At 43.5% G+C, this 23,985-nt stretch overlaps 1 protein-coding gene across 2 annotated transcripts in view; it reads right to left on the bottom strand.

Moving 5' to 3' along the window:
* The window catches only part of LOC148009099 (uncharacterized), a 240,525-nt gene that overhangs the window by 119,019 nt on the left and 97,521 nt on the right, over window positions 1-23,985 (bottom strand). For both annotated transcript variants that reach the window (XM_087673820.1, XM_087673822.1), the window contains exon 3: window positions 2,179-2,388. In XM_087673820.1, coding sequence (XP_087529946.1) covers window positions 2,179-2,388 — 210 coding nt within the window. The remainder of the gene's footprint in view (window positions 1-2,178; window positions 2,389-23,985) is intronic.

Genomic DNA, 23,985 nt, shown 5'->3' on the forward strand with positions numbered 1-23,985 from the left:
GCAAAGTAACAATCATAGACTTGCATAGGCACAAAGAGTGGTGGTTATTTGCATTGGGACTAAAGGCCTTTTGCATCCAGTTGCAGCTGGCTATGGTTTCTACATAATATGACTATTGTCGGAGATCTGCTTCAAGAAGTGCTTTGGCAGTTCGGGTTATCTTCTCTTTGTCAGTCGAATATAGACAGGTAGAATCTCTAATTATTGTTGAGGGTACCTATACAGTTGGGGCTGAATAGATAGTGGATGACCACCTTGAAAAATACAAGTTTCTGCATCGCTTTGATCACTTGTGATTTCATGCTGATAGGCCATCGATCATGCGTGATACAACTCTCTTTGAAGAAGGTAGCCATTCTAAGTCAATGTGGTGTACTGACTTCTACTATTTCCAAGTCAATGTGGTGTACTGACTTCTACTATTTTGGCTCTGTTGTGAAATTGTCATCTTTTCTCTCTTGTGGAGGATAGCCACTGTTTTAAAACAAGATATTAAGGGTAACTATATGCACGGCTGCAAGTTTCAACCACAGCTTGAATACTTGCATGACATTTAGCCAGAAATTACCAGAGCTGGGTTTTGCTGGTCAGGGGATGCGCCTTGCTCTTGCAACCCCTCCCTCCCTTGCACTTTTTCCTCAAGGGGAGATCTCAACCTTGAAGGATGGGTCACTCCATCTTGGTGGCCTTTCATGCTTCGACCTCGACATTTTTATCATCCTTGAAGGTTTTACTTGAAGTCCGACATTTGTGTCCTTTGTGTCCACAATGATTCTCTTGCCTTTTAAGTAAGAACCTACATTAAATGGGGATCTAGAGCAAAGGTTCTCAATCAATTTTAAGTGTGTCTACTCCACTGCTGCCACCTGAGATTTTGCAAGGGGATGGTTCCTATAACTGTTGGAAATCATTGTTATGCTTTCTGTAGGCCTGCATTTTCAAATTAGGGGCTGCAACATCATAGTACGGGGAAGTTTCAGAAACGGGGGAAACGGAAAGAGCAAAAACCAGAGGCTCAGAGTTTCAGTTAGTTTTGGAAACGGCAGGAGCAGTTTTGGATTTGAGCATTAAATCCATAAATATGTACTTTAGTAGCAATGCACATAGCACCATCTACTTAAATTTTACACAAAACTCCAAGCCTTCATGTCACATGAATTTGTGTTCATCTTCTCTCCATCTCTTATATCAAACAAACTGTGGCAAGTTGAGGATTTCAAACCTTCATGTCACTATTTAATAGCTGCAGGTTGTCAGCAAGAGTTGAGAGTTAGTAACACCTTAGTTATGCAAATCTGTCTGTGACCGCCTCCATCCTCTCACTATAGATGGCTTTACCAAAGAGAAATTTGCATGCAAACACATGCAATAAAAGTGTAATTTGAAGGCTAGAATTGAGATCTAAGAACTAAAACACATTGTCAGTTGGCCAAAAACTGAAACGCAGGCGGGTAAAGTTGAAGGCCTCTCCCCCCTAAACAAATCCCTTTCCCCGCCCCCCTGCCCACACCCCCGCCAAACCCAATTTTTATTTATTTATTTATTTATTTATTTATTTATTTATAAAAGTTTGTTCCCAAAACACGTTCCAAGCTTCGGAAACATTCCCAAAACAGGGTTTCCAAAACAGGCATCCAGAATGCCGGTTTGGGTACTATGTGCAATATGCATCAGACAACTTATTAGCCTGCCGTTTTTTTTTCTTTATGTATGAATCCTAGCTACTTGGCAAACCTCTGATGGCTTCATTGGCTCATTGGGAGGTATCACTTCAAGCTCAATAAGCAGGGCCCTTCCCTGCTGTCCACGGAGCTCCCATGGGCCTCTTTTGTGCCCTCAAGAATCCCCTCACACCTTAAATTTCAGCCTACTTTTTATATGCCAAAGATAAACTGCTGCCTTCAGGAATTTCATATGTAGCTGCAACTTCAGGCCAGATTCATTTGAAAATTGATAGGTATGATATGAAAGTTTATTCCTGTAGGAAGCAATTATTACATCATTCAGCTAGAAATTGGTCAGTTTCATTAACATACGTTCACACATATGTGCCCAGTTTTTTCAGCAACTATCAATGTACATAGGAACTAGGTGTGCATATAGTTACCAACATATGACAAATGTCCTCCTACATGTATAAACAACTTGGTATCAAAAGATAAAGAAAAGTTGTCATACTTGAATTACATTCACACATTCAAAACCAGTGTGTTTGCAGTCATCAGGTAAAAACTCAGAAAGTATTTGCAATGCATCCCGCCAAAGGATGCCAATGACCGGTTGGCCAAACTTCTGCTCCATCTGCGTGGCAAGGCTCCATTCTCCAATCCTTGAGCCATCTGGGTAGACAATGGTTGCAGGTGCATTTTCCAAGCCACATGATCGCATCTGCAAAACATTATCCAAGTTCAATGTGATTGAACACCAACAGGAAAACATCTAGCCAATGTTGCCAGAACTAGACCGTGAATCCTACATTACTTTATCCCTGCAAAATAGTGTGTGTTTTTCTGGCTAATAACATGATCAGCTCAGCACCAAAAGTTAAACACAATTCTATGCAAAAACTTCTTAATATATGTCATTCAGAATCAGCTTAATAACATTCTCTATCCATGAGGCAGCCAGTTGCCCAAACTTCCTCGCACATAGTGATCAAAGATGCCTTTAGGCGACTGGCATAGGTCTCAAAAAACTAGTTGGTGAGACCATCCCAACCTAGGCTTTTGTCCTCGGGTAACTTCAGCAAAACATCCATCACCTCATCCTCAGAAATGTCAGTCTCTAAACCTGCTATGTCAAGCAAGACTTGATCTTGGATCAAGTCACAAAATATAGACTTGGCAAAGGTAGTTTTGTCCATATGGGTTGCTACGACCCAAGTACATCCATGGCTGATGGGCTGCATCAATTCCAAGAGAGACTTCTTGGTCCAAGGAAGTGAGGGCATAAAATATGAGACAATACTAATCATGATAGATTGGGCCACTTTTAGCCACACATGAAGAGGCCAACCTTGAGATTTCCAATGCATAAACCTATCATGAACTCAAGAGTGTGAGAGAGGACGGCAGGATCAAATCTCAGCATAGAAAACAATAGACAGTGTGAGAGTGAAGCACGACACCCAATGCAATAGACTAAAAGAGTGTAAGCTGAAAGTACGAGGTACAACCCTTAAACCTTAGAGTTGTAAGGGGTGTTCACACCCGAACACAGTAAGTGCCCGTAAGTGTGTGTCATAAGCACATACAAAATAATACCATAAGTCTGGGGGAAGAAACCTCTCCTACCGAGAGTAAAAAGTGTCCCAGTGTCCTACTGATCACCGACACTCCTATGTGAGCATAGGCATAAGTGAGGCGTGAGTGAAATACCCAACAAAGAGGACATTCAATCAAGCAGGGTTTGAGGTGCCACATCCACACAAATGGGATATCCCAAGTACCAACTTATTTCACCTTTAGAAAACAAGAGATCTACCAACCCAATACTTGCAAATCAATCTCCGTACAAGAAATCAGTGTAGATTTCGAAGCATTGATATGAAGCCCAAAGCTTAACTAAACACAGTCCAAATAGTCATTAGCCGATTCACATTGATCTAATCAGCCTTAAGAAACATAAAGGAATCATCTGCTAAATATTGGCCCAAAAGTTGAGTACCACTAGGAAGAGTCAAACCAACAATCTCCCCATCATCAACAAGCCTATCCAACAAAGAGAGCATCGGATAAGTAACCAATGCAAACTATAAAGGACCAAGAGGGCATCCTTGACGAAGAGGAGTCAAAGCAATCTCATCTATGAATCGCGCCCCCCCCCCCCCAAAAAAAGTGCAATATAAGCCATAGCATCACCACGGATGGTATCAATAAGAGAAGGCATCCAAGGACCAAAACCCATGGTAGACACTAACTATCGTAGAAAAGATCAACATGATCAAAATCCTTTTCAATATCTAGCTAGATCCTAACAACCTGCTAGCCAAAGGCTATTGGGATATAAAGGCCCGATAACCTCCGTGTATATAGTACACGCACATTGTACATGTGAACGCACCCTTTACGTGCCCTAAGTATAAATACATTTTATTCTTGGTGTACTACACTCTTATCGTCTCGGACTTTTCACTCTACTCAAACTCTCTCAAGCCGTCACACTCACTGGTTCACTCTTGCTCGACCTCCATCACTCTTTGTTGTGCCCCCCTCCAGTTTCAACAACTGGTATCAGAGCTTAAGGCTCTGTGTACGCTTCCTCGAATGCGACCTTCAGCAGGCAAGCGACAAGCAGAGTCGACTGGTAGCAGACGTGCAGACAAGACTAGGCGGCACTGGGCAGCGGGCATGGATTAGGCACCTGCTACTGCGCACGGTGAAGATGTGCAGGCGACAACTGGAACGACGTGACGTGCAAGCAACCTCTGCAAGCGGTTCGCGTGACGAGCGATAGGCAGGCGGCGCCGGCGGGCAAGCGTCAATCAGATGTGACGGGGTTGCGTGACGGTTCGTGACCTGGACAGGCAGGTGACGTGACGCGACGGGGGTCAATGGACCCCCCCTATTAGTTCCTTCGTTTTTTTTTCAAAAAACAAATCAATTTTTTCTCTAATCCCCTCGTTACCACTTGCCTTGGCACGTGTTCACGCACCAGAGGCACAATTTCAAAATATGTGCAAATCGAGCCACAGAATTTAGGGCTTTTCCCAGATTTGGCATCATTCATGCCTGTCAGTGACTTTTGAGTTAGAAATTGCAGACATCGCGAGCGATGACCTCAACTAAATTGGGGATTTTGCAAATTTCGTCAAAATTTTGCCCTTTTGGGTAAAATTTCCTGACATTGGATCCCAGAAATTTGGGGATTTTCATGTATTGGAAAAGCTTTACTTAGCTTGGTCAGATTGACTGACATTCATGCAATTTTGGACTTGAAATTTGGTAAATTTCTGCATCTTTTGCCCGTGCAGTGGCTGGCTAATGTACAAACAGCAGAGATTAATTTCTGGTTGAGGAAAAACAGCAGGTATTTTGCTGGTTCAGCTTGTGTTCGTGATAAAATGGTTGCAACTTCTTCCAGTTCAGACATCAAGAGTTTGATGAAGATCAAACGGTTTGATGGTCATGGCTTTGACCTTTGGAAAGACCGTATGCAGAGCATTTTGTTCCTGAAGGATTGTGAGGATGCTTTGCAGGAAGATAAACCCGCACTAATGTCTGATGCAGATTGGGCCAGAGTGAATAAAAAGACTGTGGCTTACATAAAGATGGGTGCCACTGATGACATTCTGACAGATATTAAGGGTTTAGACACAGGTTATGCAATATGGGAGAAGCTAAAGACTACTTATGAGATCACCACACCTATTAATCAGGTGCATTTAATGCGCAAGTTGGTGAATATGCGACTAGATGAGTCAAAGCCTGCAGCTGAGCACTTGAGTGCATTTACAGGGATTCTAAATCAGCTCAAAGATGCAAACTTGGACTTTGATGATAAGTTGAGGGCGATCTTTTTGATCATGACACTGCCGGACTCGTGGGAAACCTTGGTGGTTTCACTCAGCAATAACCCCAATCTCTCGTATGATGGGGTGAGGGGTTCTATATTGAATGAAGAAATCAGACGTATGTCTAGTGGAGAAGGCAGCAACTCAGCTTATAATGTAAGAGGCATGACTGAAAAGAAAAATGCATATGCAGGGCACAGAAATAGGAGAAAGAGCAAAGGAAAGGATAAGAGTGACGTTACTTACTATCATTGTGGTCGGAAGGGCCACAAGAAACCTGATTGCAGGTACTACAAGAAGGAACATGAGAGAAAGAAGAATGCAGAAGATAAAAAGAAGAAAGAAGAAAAGACAAATGCATTGGAGGCATCCAAAGGCAAAGAAAAGGCCAATGTGGCGTCTAGTGTGGTCATAGAGGAGCTTTCAGATACAATGTGCAGTTGATTATGATGCCCTTGTATGTCACATGCAAGATATGCAGATTACCAAGGCTGATGTGATTGATGCACTCGTCTGTTGATGATGGTGTCACTCAGACTTGAATTGTAGACTCTGGTGCCTCTTTCCATGTAACTCCTTGCTTGGAGTGTTTTGCTATGTTCAATGCAGGCAGTTATGGAAAGGTGTACCTTGGAAATAACCATGCTTGCAGCATTGATGGGATTGGTACCGTACAGTTGTCTTTAGACAATGGTCAAGAGCTTGTGTTGAAAGATGTCATATATGTGTCTGGCATTAAAAAGAGTTTACTGTTTGTTGGTCAACTTGACTTGCATGGCTACACCACACTATTTGGTGGTGGTTTGTGGCAAGTGAAAAAGGGTTCCATGCTGATTGCAAAAGGAACCAAGAAGGGCACATTGTATTGTTTGCACTGTAAAGCCTTGAATGGCAAGTTTCTTGCAGTTGCTAAAATTTGCAGCCACTTGGAGTTATGGCATAAGAGATTAGGCCATATGAGCCAAAAAGGACTTGATGTCCTTACCTCTCTGAAGAGGATTGATGGAAAAGGCTCTAAACTTGATTTTTGTAATGAGTGTCAATTTGGAAAGCAAATAAAAAATTCTTTTTACTCTGGTGTCTCTCGTAAGTCCAATGTCTTGGACTTAGTGCATTCAAATGAATGTAGTATGCCCGTGAAATCATTGGGTAGTGCTGCATATTTTGTCTCCTTTATTGATGACTGTTCCAAGAAGATTTGGATGTACTTGCTGAAAAGAAAAGTGATGTGTTTGCTGTTTTTAAAACTTTTCATGCATTTGTGACCACTCAAACAGGTAGAAAGTTGAAATGCTTGCGAGCTGATAATGGGGGTGAGTTCACATCGACTGAATTCAAGTCCTTTTGTGACTTGAATGGTATTAAGAGGGAGCTTACGGCCCCTTACAGCCCTTCTTCAAATGGGGTGGCTGAAAGATATAACTGGACTTTATGTGAAAGAGTGCGGTGCATGCTGTCCACTGCTAATCTCCCTAATGCATTTTGGGGAGAGGCACTCAAAACTCTGGTTCACATTTGCAACCGCTCTCCAAACAGGTCCTTAAATAATGGCATCCCTGAGGAGGTTTGGTCTGGCAAATCGGCCTCATATGACCATTTACGCACTTTTGGATGTGATGCCTTTGTGCATGTTAGGAATGAACTGAGGAATAAACTTGACCCAAAGTCTGCCTCTTCATGGGCTATGGTGATAAGGGTGAATTTGGCTCCAGAGTGTGGTTACCTCAATCCAAGAAAATTATTTGCAGTCGTAATGTTGTGTTTAATGAGGCAATTTTGCTGAAAGGCACTCTAGCCTCTAATGAAGATCTAAAAAAGGTAAAATTTCAGAGTTTGCAGCCACCCATTACTTCAGAAAATGAGCCTCAAGGTGCTGTACCACAGGCTGAAAGTGATGATCAGCCGGTTACTTTTAAGCCAGATGATGATGGACAGCAAATAGAAGCACAAGGAGGTCATGGACAGCAAGATAGGCTTGCTGATTATTAAAATGCAGGTGCTGGAAATGAAATTGAAGGTGCTGTACAGCATGAACAGCATGCTGAAAATGGTTTACAGCAGCAAATGAATGCTGAAAATAATATACCTCCTGATGTAGACCCAATTCCTGACAATGTTGATCATTGGGTACGCAGGTCTACACACGTAAGAAGGTAACCACATAGGTTTGACCCCTCCTTGCATTATGTGATGCTTACAGATGAGGGTGAGCCTCTTACATACAAAGAGGCCAAGTCATGTGAATTCAGCAGTAAGTGGGAGCTAGCTATGCAGGAAGAGATTAAATCTCTATATGCAAATGATACTTGGGATCTTGTGTCATTACCAAAGGGAAGAAAGCCACTTCCAAACAAATGGGTGTACAAAGTCAAGACAGTTGATGGGAAACCCAAGTACAAGGCAAGCCTAGTTGTCAAAGGTTATGCACAAAAGGAAGGGATTGACTTCCAAGAGGTCTTCTCACCTGTTGTGAAGATGACCACTTTATGTGTGCTTTTTGCTCTTACTGCTGTTTTGGATTTGGAGCTATATCAAATGGATGTAAAAACAGCTTTCTTGCATGGTGACATTGATGAGGAAATCTACACGAAACAGCCCGAGGGCTTTGTAGTTCCTGGAAAAGAACAGATGGTGTGCAAGCTAAAACACAGCCTTTATGGGTTGAAGCAAGCACCACAGCAGTGGTACAAAAAGTTTGATACTTTTATGCTATCTCATGAGTTTACACGCAACCATGCAGATCATTGCTTGTACATGAAAAAGGACACATATGGCAGCCCCATAATACTTGTTTTGTATGTGGATGATATGTTACTAGCAGGGAAAAGAAAGACTAGCTTGGATGCTCTCAAAAATCAGCTGAAATCAGCTTTCTCCATGAAAGATTTGGGGAATGCAAAGCATATTTTGGGCATGAGGATTCATAGAGATAGAATGCAGAAATTGTTGTTTTTATCTCAAGAAAAGTACATTGGAAAGGTACAGGACTGATTTAACATGGCTAAAGCTAAGCCTTTTGGGATACCCTTACCTCCTTATCTCAAGCTTAGCAAAGCCAACAGCCCGAAAGATGACGTGGAAGCAATTGCTATGAAGGGAGTTCCTTATGCATCAGCTTGTGGCTATGGTTGCTACTCGTCCAAACATTGCTCATGCAGTGGGAGTTGTTAGCAGGTTTATGTCAAATCCTAGCAAAGCACATTGGGAGGCTATCAAGTGTATTCTTCAATACCTTAAGGGTACACAAAGAAAAAGTATTTGCTATGGGCAGTGTGCACTTAGTTTGCAGGGTTATTGTGATGCAGACATGGCAGGTGACTTGGACACTCGTAGGTCCACCAGCGGGTATGTCTTTACAGTTGCTGGTGGGGTTGTTTCTTGGTGTTCCAAGTTGCAAAACATTGTTGCACTGAGTACCACTGAAGCTGAATACATATCAGCTACTGAAGCTTCTAAGGAAGCTATATGGTTGAGCAGACTTGCAGATGATCTCGGCGTGTCTATGGGTACTACAGTTTTGGGATGTGATAGCCAGAGTGCAGTGTATCTCGCTAAGAATGCCATGTATCATTCACGCACAAAGCATATAAATGTGCGATATCACTTCATCAGACAGATTCTGGAAGATGGTCAAATCACATTGACCAAGATTAAAACACAAGATAACCCTGTTGTTGGGATATAAAGGCCCGGTAACCTCCATGTATATAGTACACGCACATTGTACATGTGAACGCACCCTTTACATGCCCTAAGTATAAATACATTTTATTCTTTGTGTACCAACACATTGGTTGTACACTCTTATCGTCTCGGACTTTTCACTCTGCTCAAACTCACTCAAGCCGTCACACTCACTGGTTCACTCCTGCTCGACCTCCATCACTCTCTGTTGTGCCCCCCTCCAGTTTCAACAAAGGCTTTGGCATAATCAATCCCCATTTGAACATTCAAAATATTATGTATGATGTTCCATCCCTTAATGAAACCAAACTAGCATGGATGAATCAATTGCATAAACATTTTTTGCGATCTGTTGACAATGACTTCAAAAAACGTTTTGTACAATGAACCCATAATAGAAATGGATCTCCCCTATTTCAAATGAATAACTGCAATCTTCCAATCCCAACACCATAGTAATAGGGGATGGCCATTTTCTAGCTTCCCGTCGCTATACCATCCCGAGTCAGTGGATCTTTGAGCTATTCCACATGGACTGAAAACAGCTCATTAGGAAGGCTATCCCAACTAGGGCATTTCCTACATGTTAAATGGGATAGCACATCCTTCAATTCAGCCTCAATAATATCGTCCTCCATCAAATCTACCCATTCAAGCTTAACCTGATTTCAGACCAAGTCACAAATGTATCGACGAGTAAAATGAATAGCATCAAAAAGAGCTTCATGTGGACCCAACCAAGATTTATTAGTACTCAAGGCATGTCTGAGTAAGAGATGCAACCTCAATAACCATGTCACCCTACTTGTTCATCAAATGCACAACATTTTCCCGAGCATATTTTTGGTGTAGACAAGCAAAAGAAATGATGAGTCTAGAAAGTATCATCATGCAAAGCATCCAGATGAGCTAGTAATTTATAATTAGGATATTCCTCCTCTTGAAGAGCCTGGATTCTGCATTTCAACAGTTTAGAACATGCGACCAACTCATCAAAGGTATCCCTAGCCTATTGCCTAGACACCAAATGTTCTACAAAGATTGCGAATGCTGCAATTCAGCATGAAAAGCAGATGCATGATGGATACCATATTCTAAGGACAAAGCATATGCTTTATCCCTAAAGACGGAACATTCATTGAGACCCTAAATAGAACCTGCATGCTAAATGCAGCAATTAGTTGTACATGTACCCAAAACATGATCGTTCAGCAGAATATGATTGAAAATCAAAGGTAGGCAAGCAAGCAAAGCCTTGAAGGCCAACATCATCCAATGAGTCGTTTCCAAAACCAAGGGATAATGAATGATGTTTCTCCACCCACATATAAATCACTGCTAGAAGATCTCAAGAGGACAACTGCCTCCGACAAGCATCAGACCTCAAATAAAAATCAAAAGCACCTTTATCAACTACTCCAGCTATTGGAGACACATGAGATGATTGAGGTTGAGCGTAAAATCCCTTAGCTCTGCCTCGAAAGTGTACATGACATTATTAGAATTCGAATAAATAGGAATCGAACGGGATTCTTGTCGAGCATGTGTTTAATCACACTAATCCAAGAAGCGTCCTTCAACGCCTATTCTTGGCAGGCAAGATGCGACTCACCTACAAGCATAGCCTAGAGCAAAGCTGTATTCTCATTTCCACATAGATCAAGAGCACAAGGGGAAAGACACATTGCTACAGAGGGACATCCCAGGTTCATGCTCCTGCATATCTGCCTCAAGATCCAAACCACACTGTAAAATTTCAAGACCATGATCACATTCAAAAACAGAATGGCCCAACTGGCCACATCTAAAAGAATGTCATGCAAAAGTCCCCCATTTGGACTCAAAAACCAATGAATTTTATTGGGACGCGGTTTTCCGATATCCCAAAGCATGCACGCTTTATTTCTATTAACAAGAGGCCAAACAAGGCTCCACCAAGATCTAGCCAAGAGATCTCAATATTTCTACGTAGATCAAGAGCACAAGGGGAAAGACACATTGCTACGGAGGGACATCCTGGGGTTCATGCTCCTGCATATCTAACTCAAGATCCAAACCACGCTATAAAATTTCAAGACCATGATCACATTCAAAAACAGAATGGCCTAACTGGCCACATCTAAAACAATGTCTTGCAAAAGTCACCCATTTCGACTCAAAAATCAATTAATTTTATTGGGCAGAGGTTTTCCAGTATCCCAAAGCATGCAGGCTCTATTTCTATTAACAAGAGGCCAAACAAGGCTCCACCAAGATCTATCCAAGAGATCTCAATACAAGAGGAAGGAATCGCCAAAGGTCAAAAGGGAAATTAACCACTTCCACCCAAATTAGGCATGTCTACCTAAGAGCGTCCTAAAATTCCTCCATGGACCTCCATGGGACCGCATGCACCAATTGCCCAATCCAGAGTCAGAGGGATACACTACATTATCCATGCACAACCATCCAATGTACGAAAGAGTATCTCAAAGAAGCCATTCAGTCCATCATAAATATCCTCCACAAGAGGGGTTTGCACATGCTCTGAATCATCATTCTAATATACATCATCACTCAAAAGCATTGACTATAATAGGGAGAATGAAAGGAGTCCTTCCCATAAAATAAAAGATAGTTTCCCTCTCATGGAAGGTAGAAAACTATTGTAATACTATTTCTGTCCCCATGACAGCCACTGCATGATCACCATTTGGTTCAATAGTTCGCTTTGCCTTCATTCACACCTGCATAGTCATTCATGAGATTATTAGCACTTACAAGCATATACTGAAAATACACATTTGTCTGCGAGTGAGGTGTACATGCAACCTACTGAGGCATCTCTGGAACACCAAAAACCGGAAGATCTGATGTCAGCACTTGCAATGTTTGTCCATCTCGTCTCGTTCCACTGGCTCATGAAAATCTTCTGCTAAAGTGTCAACATTATGTCCACCAATTCTTTCTTCCCCTTCTTGAGTTTGCTGATCAAGGAAATCCACATCTATACCACAAGACGCATGCATGTTGCCTAGGCCAGAGCCCCAGTCTATGTTTACGACTGCAGAGACACTGCAATCTGCTCTTTCTCTTTCAATGTCACCAAAGTCTAGGCACCTGACTGTGTCTCTGCCTGTGCGTGGGACCTGCACCTGGCCGTACCGAAGCAGGTCTATATTACAGCATACCTACTTATCAGATTGATTGACTAAGAAATTGATTTTGCAACCACAGGCTTGGCCTGTCTGCAGGTTACAATACCCTATATGTAGTCAACTTCCCACAAGGTGATTCAACACGATCACTGTCTAGGAAAATCTCATTGCGCAGGGCTGCCTGCTTGCCAGGTGAGTCAGCACGATCACTAGCTAGGAAGATTTGGTTGCGCATGACTCATTTCAAGGCCACGCTAGTTGCGCAAGACTAATTTCAGGATCCCGCTTCTCTTCTCTAGTCATAGCATTGGATGATAGCGATTTTGGGACTTGGGGTAACTCCCTGACTTTTAGATGTAAAATTTTGGTCTCATAGGCTTATTTGGCCTTTTGTAGATGGTAATATCACTTTCTTTCTTCCTATCTCCCTCCCCCCCCCCCCCTCTCCCAAAACATGATGAGTAGTTATATTATATCATAAGGAATACAAAAGTCACAGCAGGGAAACAGAAGAAATTGTCATATGCCGAGGAACCAAGGCCTCCCTAGAAAGAAGACCAACATGCTGAATGAGATCTAGCTGCCAATGTAGAAGACCCTTTAGCCTAGCAATATGTTCCTCGACACTAGAGGCCAAGCAAAAACAAACACATTTTGGGTAACCTAGTTGTACCAACAACCCCAAAATTTGAAAAAGTGGAAAAATATCTTTATATCTGGTTGTGCCAAAGTGGAATATTTTGCCTTAGTAAAGACCCAATCATAGGGGCACAGCAACGGCCCAACGATAACTCTCCAAATATTAGACAAGAGGATCCAGATTTTCCTAACTAAAGGGCATGAAATAAATCCCTGACAAGAGGATTCCACATTAGAAGTGTAAACAAAACCAATTGTCGTCTAAGATTCGGCGTTTCGAAAGAGTCAAGGCAAGGGGAAGTCCGCCAATCAACACTCTCCAAAGAAAGACCTTACATTTGAACAGAGTCTTGTTTAGCCAGCCTTACATCACAATCATTTTCCACCAAGCCTTAGATTTGTGCATGCCCCAAACACCATTGGCTTTGGTGACCAGCCAATGATGATCTTTGATCATGAGATAATACACCTGATTAGCTGAAGCCCTTTCAAGATTGTGCCATCTTGCAAGATCCTAATCCTACCAAGGTCGATCAAATCAAGGGTGGGAAAGGGCTGCCTATTCTGCAATACCATCAAAATCTAGCCCCATATTTGCAAGGGATCCTAGAAAGACTCTTGGCTGTATAGAAAGACATAAACACATTGCAGCTCATCACAATGGCATCAGCAACAGAAGACAAGCCCAAACACGCCATGCAATTAAATTTTGGTCGATTGTCGTATTTCCCATCCTAAAAGAGCAACTTTGACCCAACAATTCCATCTAAAAAGAATTAGCGGCCAAGAAAATCTCTATTTGTGATGCCAACATGCCTTGTGATTTCATGAGCATACCAAATGGGTCACCAAAAAAGAAGAAGATGTCGAGGGGCATTAGTGTTAAGGATGTGCCACCACATGCCTTGAATGCTAGTTTACCATGCATAGTCCTCGGTCTTCTAGAAAAAAAATGGACAATAAAGACCTAGGGGTGACAATTAGTGCACATAGCACCAAAAACTAACCAATGAAGAGCCATCATATGAGTTTTAACATCATGAATAGCCCCAACACCCACGCTTCTCGGAGTGCAAACATGGCTCCAAGAAATTCAAGAAATACCTACATGCAAGGAGCCATTTTTCCATAACATGAAATGGATATGCTAGGTATAATCATTCAAGGTATTGATAGTCTAGGATAGAAGTAGCAAAAATTAAGCAAGTGTGGATAGCATGATAATCCATGCCACTTTGAGACGATATGGAATGGCCACGCCTAAGATTTCTAATAAACAAACTTAGTCTCCAATCTATCTGAAATCCATTCAACCAAGTGTTTTGGCTAAACATCAACACCCCAAGAATGTGAAGAAATACCCTAACATAGAAACACAAATAACACCGTAAAACAAAGCACAAACTGATAGAAGAACACAATTAGGGTTAGGGTAACTCAGAGACAATGAACACAGAGAATGAATGAAGTGATATGACTACTGAATATACAATGCTCATACAACAAACACACTATGCAAAGAATGAATACTGGACCTCAAACTCCTGTATCTCAAGGATCAAGGCAGGGGTAATGAGTTGGAGAGTGTGTATGTCGTACTCCAAACAGATGTCGAATCGCAACAAGGTAGCCTTCGAGTGTCGAACAACAGTAACTGCAACCTATGTGTAGCTGGACCTAATGCAGATGGCAATCTAGAGAGAGTGTGTGCTGTGAACGCAAGCTCAAGAGAGAGAAAAACTGCAAACACAGGCTAAGAAGAGAAAATCTGCAAATGCAGGCTGAGATGATGATGACGACAATGGGAGGAGCAGAACTCCAAAACATAGTAGAGAAGAGAAAGAAAACAGTAGCAACAACTGATAGGACAGAGAAAAACTGTTAAGGCGGTAGTTGGGACCTGTAAACACAACAGTATGCTGGCGTGGCAGGTTGTATGATAGCTAGATGGATGGACAACAACAGTCGCTTGGCTGAAAACAACAAAATCATGATGGAGGACTGAATACAAGTGCCAAATGAGTGAAGACTACAATGGACAGCTTGGACTGCGATGTTCTCCGTGAACGGGGTGTGAGCAGCAAGCTGAAAACACCTAAAACCTTCAAAAATGAGATTAAGATTGAAAGGAGGGCAACATACCTATTTATAGAAAGTTTGAGCCCTCCCAAGTGGGTTTGTGCTTATGGGATACAGACTCTCTCTAAGAACGCATTTCTTTTAAATAAACAAGGTTTCTTCCTTAATTAAGTATGTTTTGGGATTGTTTAAGCGAAGCTAATGCATTTTTTAACTCAACACCCCCTCTTAGACGCAACAACAGTACCACAAGAAGTAGCCTAGTCAAGCCCTTTTTTTCTTTATCTTTTACCCCAAGACATCCCACCCCAAAGCAGCTAGAGCATCTGAAAAAGAGTATGCGTCGACTGCCTAGTAGCCTACTAAGACTACAGAGGTGATGGTAATCTTACCAAGGGAGAAAAGACGAATGGAATTAGCTATGGACTTTTTTTTTAGGGCTTTGTAATTTTGATAGATTTAAAATTGAGGGTTGTTGAGAAGCCCTTCACCCATAGTTTGCGTTTTGCGTTTGTGGTTTGCAGCCCCAAAAAGGGGCGACATCCTAGACTAACTGTGCCTATTTATAGGCCACTCTCTCATTCATTCCTCACGGCTGATTCATTCAATCCGTCACCTCTTCTTTCCAACCTCTCCCCTACCCTCACACCCCTTTAGGAGGACATTGTGGTTCGTGGTTCGTGGTTGTTTTCATCATCTTCCTTGTGCTACGGCACCCTTGTTCCCTCGTATCACATTCACTCCATAATTCAGAACTTCATCATTCCATTCATCAAAGTTTCTTCTCTCTTCTCTTCTCTTCTCTCGTTTTTGCAGGTTTCAAGTGTTTTTAGCTTACTGCCCACACCCCTTGCACGGAGGACATTGCACTCTCAGTTGTCCCTTGCCATCATCTACAGTCTGGCGCCTATTTCCAACCTTCCACCCGCAGTTTGCAGCTGTTTACAGCAAAGCAACTATTGCTGATCACTCTCAATTCAAAAAACAATCTCGTTTTTGCAAATTTCAGATATTTCAGCTTGTTTCCCACACCTCAGACGCAGAGGACATCGCGGTCCAAGCTGGCCATTGCTGTCTACAACAGTCTGGTGCCTATTTCCAGCCTATCAAACACTATTCGGAGCTGATTTTAAGATATTGACTACTGCTGCTGTTTTTTCCTGCGTTTTTAGTCTTTCTCTCTCTCCTGCACTGTCGTCTACATCAGATCCAGTCTTCCTTGGCTGCGTTTACCCATAAAGATCCTCCTCATCAGAGAAGACAAAGATCGGTGGCAAGTTTGGCATCAACATTTGATTTCTCTATCATTTCTGCTGCGCATTGGGAGATATCCTTTTATTCCCTCCCACCCTCCCTTCTCCAGCTTGCCACACCGGTACCATGGCGTCTCCACCAACACATTGTCCTTCTACTGGGTACTACTACTGCGGCACGAACGGTGATCCCACCGAAGACTATCAACATCGACCTTTGCTTCCCACCCCTTTGGAGTATATGCATCTTTCACCAAGCACTCCTTGTGCCACCTCTCCTTTCTGGGCCACAAAGATCATTCTGCATCGGCTATCAGAATATTATGCTCAAAGCAATAAGTTGCACCCGACGCGCACTAAGTCCTTTCGAGCACACGGAGACTCTAAGACCTTACGAGGCGATAAGCCCTCCTGGAGACCACCCCACTGCGCGGAGGTTTCCCCCACCCACTTTCGGGTTCAGTGGCTTCCCCGGCTCACATCTCCTCCAGAGTCCACTCTCTTGAGAACCTGCGACTATTCCTCACCCTTGGCTCATCCTTAGGCTCCTTCTTCCCCACCCTCTTCCACTCAAGTTCGAGATGCCACTTATGGGTGCTTTCCGGCTTCTTCTTCCAAGCCCCAGATACCTTCTTCAGCACGACCGGCAGCACTTCCTTTCTCCTCTAATGCTTTGCAATCCATGAGCCATCAATGGTTGGATTCCCTTTCTCTCTCAGACTGGGATTCAGAGGGGAATTTTCTCACTTTTCCCTCAAAGGGGGATTCCAGTTCTTCTTCGGCTTCAGAGGGAGCTTCTACTTCTACTCCTTCCAATTCAGAGATGGACCCTATGTGCCATGAAGTTCCTCACAAACCACCACCTTTCACTTTCAAGGAGTGGCTTTCCTTTGAGCAATCATTTCCTCTACTCATACCGAGGATCTAGAGGATCTACCTTGATCAGGGCCCTTGGGTCTTCAGCAACGACTTGGTGGCTAGGCCTTCGTATTCCTTCCAGCAAGGAGTCACGGAGGGTGGATCTTCTTTGTCTCCTGGTCAGCATGGAGCCACCTCCCAAGATTGAGTACGAGCATATCCTTATGGTTCTTGGCACCACACAAAGTCAGACATTCCTCCGATGCATTGCATGTTTTCATCATCTTTGTACTAGGACGCTTGGGCAAGTGAACAATTTTTCCACGAGAGACACTGTCCAAGTGGCACCTGCTGCATGAGCATTCTTCAGCATGTAGCATTCCATCTCCACCTCACTCTTCTTTTCTTCCCCTTTTTGGGCTTGAGAGGGGGTATTGAGAAACCCTTCACCCACAGTTTGCGTTTTTGCATTTCTGCGTTTTGCGTATAGGGTTTGCAACCCCAAAAAGGGGCGCCATACTAGACTCACTATGCCTATTTATAGGCCACTCTCTCATTTATTCCTCAGAATTGATTCATTCAGTCCGTCACCTCTTCTTTCCAGCCTCTCCACTATTCTCACATCCCTTTAGGAGAACATTGCATTTCGTGGTTCGTGGTTGTCTTCATCATCTTCCTTATGCTACGGCATCCTTGTTCCTTTGTATCACATTCACTCCATAATTCAAAACTTCATCATTCCATTCATCAGAGTTTCTTCTCGCTTCTCTTCTCTTCTCCATGTTTGCCGGGTTCACTCCATGTTTCTCTCCGTAAACCCTATTGTCTCGCTAGTATGTCATCTTTTGACAAGGGTTTCAAATCTGTTTTCGTTCGATTGAGTATTCGTACCCCAACTCGGTGTCGGTGAAGAAGGAAAATGGCTAAGGTGTGGGTGACACAAATATAACAAAGATGTGAAGCAAGCAAGACAAGCAAAGCAAGCTAGGGAGAATTGCCTCGGAGAATGACATGAGCAATGCCACGAATATGGTAGACAACCACTCCAAAAGACCGAAAATGAATAAATGTGCACAAATGCATATTTACATGAACAAAATGCCAATACATGGGATAATGCAAAGGGAGATGTAAGATGTCATGTAGTGCAAAATGCAATGCAATGGTGCCACTTGGACAGTGCCCCTGCAAGGGAATTGTTATCTTGCCCAAATGCCCTTTTACAATCATGTCATCCTGACAGTGCGGATGAAGTTATAAATGTTCATAAGTACAATACAAAAAAATATATGAATGTCTAAAAACTATAAGTATCATCACTGGCACTATTAAGACAAATAGCCGCCGCCTCTCAAACTGAAAGGGAAAGTAAGAGGAAAGCACCCTCTCCCCGTCGATCTGAAGAAGTAGGGGAGAGTGTACCCAAGCCGATCCTGGACACGCAAATGATCATATGAAGCAGGTTTGCCAGACCAAACCTCTTTAGGAATGTCATTTTCCAATGCACGATTGGGAGAGTGATTGTACATATGAACTATAGTTTTAAGAGCCTCTCTCCAAAACTATTACAAGAGGTTAGTTGTGAACAGCATACATCTGACTCTCTCACAAAGTGTGTGATTATATATTTCAGCCACGCCATTTGATGCAAGATTGTAAGGGGCTGTCAACTTCCTCTTAATGCCATGCACCTCACAAAACCTTTTGAACTCATTAGAGATATACACGCCCCTTTACCCGTTCTTATAGCTTTTAACTTAAGCCCTTTGTGTATGGTAACAAAAGCATGAAACTTTTTAAAAGCATCCAACACTTCCATTTTGCTCTTCTATACATACACCCATGACTTTCTACTAAAATTATCAATAAAAGTGACAAAGTACTGTGCACCCCCCTATGTGAATTAACAGGCATAGTGCACACATCTGAATGTACTAAGACAAGAGCATTGGACTTCTTAACGACACCAGAGTAATAAGGAGACTTCGCATGTTGTCCATATATGCAATCATTACAAAAGTTGAGACCGAAGCCTTTTACATCAAATCTCCCTGAAGAGGAGAAAACTTAAAGGCCTTATTGGCTCATATGGCCAAGTCTTTTGTGCCAAAGTTCTATCTGAGAATAAACTTCAGCCACGATCAAAAACTTGCCAAGCAATACTTTACAATGCAAATAATACAAAGTCCCCTTTTTGCTGCCTTTAACAATCAGCATAGAGCCCTTGTGAACCTTCCAAGTTCCACCACCAAAGACAGTAAAATACCATCTTGCATCAAGCTGCCCAACTGATAGTAGACTTTTCTTTATGCTAGGTACATATTTGATATCATGCAAAATCAGCTCTTGGCCATTTTCAAGGGCCAAGTGAATGGTACCTACACCCTCTATTTCACATGCATAATTTTTGCCCAAGTAAACCTTGCCTAGGCAACCGAAAGTGTATTCAAAAAATGACGAGAGCTCATGAAAATGCCACTCTCACAAGTGCTAAGCAATAGACAAAGATGCAAAGGCTGATTGCAACAAACAGTTTGGATGAAGTGAAAGCCCTCATAAGAGATGAGATCGCAGCAATATGTATGTCAATGATTGACAAGGTGACACGTGACATGAATGCAATGCGTGAAGCATGGGGAAAGGAATTAAATGCTAAAATGGATGCAAACCTGAAAGCATGTATGAAGGTGTGGGGCAGCATGCAACAAAAAGTCATGAATGACAGAGTAATCAGAGCAGACATCACTAAAGTGGAGACAGAGAGGACTCGGTCCAAGTCCCCCTTTCCCATTAGGCACGAAGATGGCACAATACCAATCTCACTTCTTGCAGCTTTCCCATAATGGTTTCACAGTGAGGCCGAGATATATGGATGCTCAACTTCCTCACGGACTTTGAGTTGCTATTGGACAAATCCGCACCTCATCACATTAGTTGATGATTGACACAAGTCGATGGAGCCATGTTGCAGCAAATGAAAGGATGTGCTACCTTTGTGGATAGAAGCAAGAGACGGAGGAACACTACATTTATAGATGCACTGTATACTATGATATCCAAGGCCACTACCATTGCCTCTTTAAGGAGGGCTTTGGACCATTGAGACGGGTGATGAACTATGAGGACCACAGATGTCTCGGCCTTTTGTTATAAGAGTCCCAACGGCGCAAAGCAACGTTCTTATAGGATCGAAAGCAACCCCAACCACATGCACCCCTCCAGAGAGCAATTACAAACTTTTTCAGTATAGTTGACCCCTCGTGCACTGCCACCTTAGACACTACATCTACTGACATGCGCCATCAAGGGACATCATTAGGTGGCATCACACTAGACACAGCTACATATGAAGAGCACGACGACGCCCTAGGGTACTTGATTGGCAATGTAGACATGCTCCTATGCGACACATTCACGTCACGATTGCTCGTTACAGACGAAGATTACCACGACAACTCAATTGGAGATAGCTTGCAAAGTCTTGGTGGATTCCATATACTGAGAGGGAGATACTCTATACTCTTTTCAGTTTTTCAATTTTTCATATTTTTTTCATTTTCTATTTCAATTTATCATGTAGACCTAGACATAATTCTGTTTTTTTCTTTGATGAGAGATGATGATACCAGTTGTATTAGTTATGCTCTCATAGGCCATTATGGCCTTCTAGAGACGTTAATGTCTTTTTTTTTTCGTAAAACGTTACTCTCTCTCTCTCTTTTTTTCGTAAAAGGTAATTGTATTAATTACGAAAAAAATACAAGATTACTTGATTACAAGATACATGATGACACTAAGCCATCATGTGAAGAGGTTCTCTCACTCTTTCTCTCTCTCTTTTTCTGATTACAAGAGACACGAGGGCCCTAGGCCAACGTGTGGGGAATCCCCGTAGTAATGCACTAAAAAGGTTACACCAATCATGGCAACGACCCAGAGGCAATTGCCATATGCCAAGGATGCAAATCCTCCCAAGGGAGCAAGTCGGAGTGTCGGATGAGATCTAGCTGCCAATGCAAGAGCCCTTTAAGCCTGGCAATGTGTCGCGGTACATTAGAGACCGAATCAAAGAGGAAAGCATTGCGCATGGTCCAAATGTGCCAGCATCCCCAGTATCTGAAAAAGTGAAATAAGATCTTCACATGCAACTGTGGCGGTGTGGGATACTTCGGGCGCACAAAAACCCAGTCGAAAGGAGTTAGTGAGGACCCCACCACCGCGCGCCAAATGTGCGACAAGAGTGACCAGATATTCTTGGCGAGCGGGCAAGAAAGAAAACGATGTCGGGCCGATTCCGCCGGTGTGGTACAGAAGAAACAATTGCCATTCGAGATGCGACGCTTGGCAAGGGCCAAGGCAAGAGGAAGACCACCAATCATCACCCGCCAAAGAAAGACCTTGCATTTGAAAGGTGTCTTATTCAGCCAGCCCTCCATCAGCATTGTCTGCCACCATGACAGCGATTTCCGCAGTCCCCAAACAGTATTAGCTTTCTCACCCAGCCATTGGTGATCTTGAATGAGAAGATGATACACCTGATTAGTAGAGGCCTTTTCCAGACTCAACCGGCCTGCAAGGTCCCAGTCCTGGCAAGGGCGATCCACAGCCAGGGCAAGAAAGGGTTGCCTACCCTGAAGCTCCGACGAAAGCGTTTGCCATAAATCACGGTATCCGCGCGGGATCTTGAAGAGTCGCCTAGCAGTCCGAAACGATACGAGGACATTGCGAGTGGCAAGGGTAGCATCCGCAACCGACGTCACACCTAAACGGGCCATGCGGCTAAATCTTGGTCTGAGCTGATGTTTATCTTCCCATGAAAGGAGTCTCGATACTGCAAACAATTCCAGCTGAAAGGAGTTAGTCTGCAAGCGGTCCCCTACTGGTGCCAACGGGCCTTTTGGAGCACCACTTTCCAAGAGCCGACCAAGTGCAGTAACAAAGAGGAAGAGGGACTGGAAAAACGAGAGTCAGCATTAAGGACATGCCACCAGGAGGCCCGAAGCCGTGTGTTACCATGGCGGAGCCCGCTGTTCTCAAGAAAATAACGCGCTATGATGGTCCACGGGTGATGATCCACACACATGGCACGAAAAAGGGACCAACGGAGAGCTAGCATATGAGTTTCTGCATCCAAAATAGCTCCACCACCCATGCGCTTAGGGGTACATGTATGTGACCATGAAATCCACGAAATGCCTGCCTGCAGTGAATCCTTCTTCCATAGCATGAAACGGATGGGATGAGTGAGAGCCTTCAAAGTAGTAGGCGTCCATGGCAACAAAGGCAGGAAATACGTTAGCATTGGTAGCATGATTGTCTGGGCCACTTTGAGGCGGACATGGAATGGCCACGCTTGCGACTTCCAATACATAAACTTCGCCGCCAGTTTTTGTGAAATCCACTCCAGCAGGTCTTTTGGCCGTACATCCACCCCCAATGGGTATCCAAGATGCCTGACAATGGAGCCACGGGAAACCACCTGGCCTTGCCAGCCTAATGACTGTAAATCAGGCTCCGTACAACTGAGAATGGCTGACTTAAAGGCATCGATGCGAAGCCTAGAGGCCTGACCAAAGAGTGTCCAAACATCTAAGGCCCTTCGAATGTTGTCCCTGTCCGCCTGCAAAATCATAAAAGTGTCATCAGCCAAAGATTGGCTAACGAAGTGCTGACCCAAAGGGAGAGACAGGCCTGCCAGCTGAGCAGAGGCTGCCATGGAGGATAACATTGACAGGACCGGGTGAGTTGCCAGGGCAAAGAAGAGAGGGCTCAAAGGACGACCCTGTCTGACCGAGCCTGCAACAACAAATGGCTCTGTAACCCCACCATTGAGCATAACTCTGGATGAAGCCGCAGCACTAATGGTGTAGATCAATCGGGACATCCGGGTACCAAAGCCCATAGCAGACATGAGATCTGCAATGAAAGACCAGTCCACATAATCAAACGCCTTTTCCAAGTCCAATTGAATCAATACCACTTCCTGACCGGAGTGCCGCGCATAGTCAATAGCCATTTGCACATTTAAGATATTATGCAGAATGTTGCGGCCCTTAATGAAGCCATATTGGAGAGGATGCACAATAGCTGGAAGGTGCTTGTGTAGCCGATTCGCCAGCACTTTGGAGTAGATTTTATACATGAAGCCCATCAAAGAGATTGGTCTCCAGTGTTGCAGCTTTGACGGCGAAGGGACCTTTGGAATTAGTTTGATAAGGCCTTCTTTCCATGAGGAGGGCATGACCCCTGTTTCCCAAACCTGCTGAAACATGACCACCAATGGCTTCACTAACTGCGTGGCCGAGGTCTGAAAGAATTCATTAGTGAGACCATCCCAGCCAGGACTTTTATCCTTCGGCAGGTGCAACAAAACATCCATAACCTCCTCCTCGCAAATATCGGCCTCCAAAGTGGCTTGCATATCAACTGGAACCTGCTGGCGGACCAGATGATAGAAAACCGAGCGGGCATGCGTAACCTGGCTAGAAGGCGAGGGAGAAGAACCAAGAAGTTCCATAAAATAATTTCTGCACATAGTGACGATGGTCTGCGGATCAGTGACCATGCAACCTTCCGAATCCTGGAGTCTGGTCATATTTTCGCGAGCCGGAGACGCATGCAAGGCGCGAAAGAACTTATGAGACTGGCAGGCACTATCTTGCAATGTGTCAGTCAAGTTATGCAGCTTGGCCTGCTGATAAGATTTCAACTGAAACACTTGAATAAGATGGGCCAAACGCCTCTCCAGTGACAGCAGAAAATCATCATCTGGGGAATCCAGGAGCAAGAAACGGACCAAAGCCAGTAAGTCCTCTGCTCCATG

Source organism: Lygodium microphyllum, unplaced genomic scaffold, assembly GCF_053477565.2.
Source record: "Lygodium microphyllum isolate KBCC unplaced genomic scaffold, Lygodium_microphyllum_v1.1.10 scaffold_40, whole genome shotgun sequence".
NCBI lineage: Eukaryota > Viridiplantae > Streptophyta > Polypodiopsida > Schizaeales > Lygodiaceae > Lygodium > Lygodium microphyllum.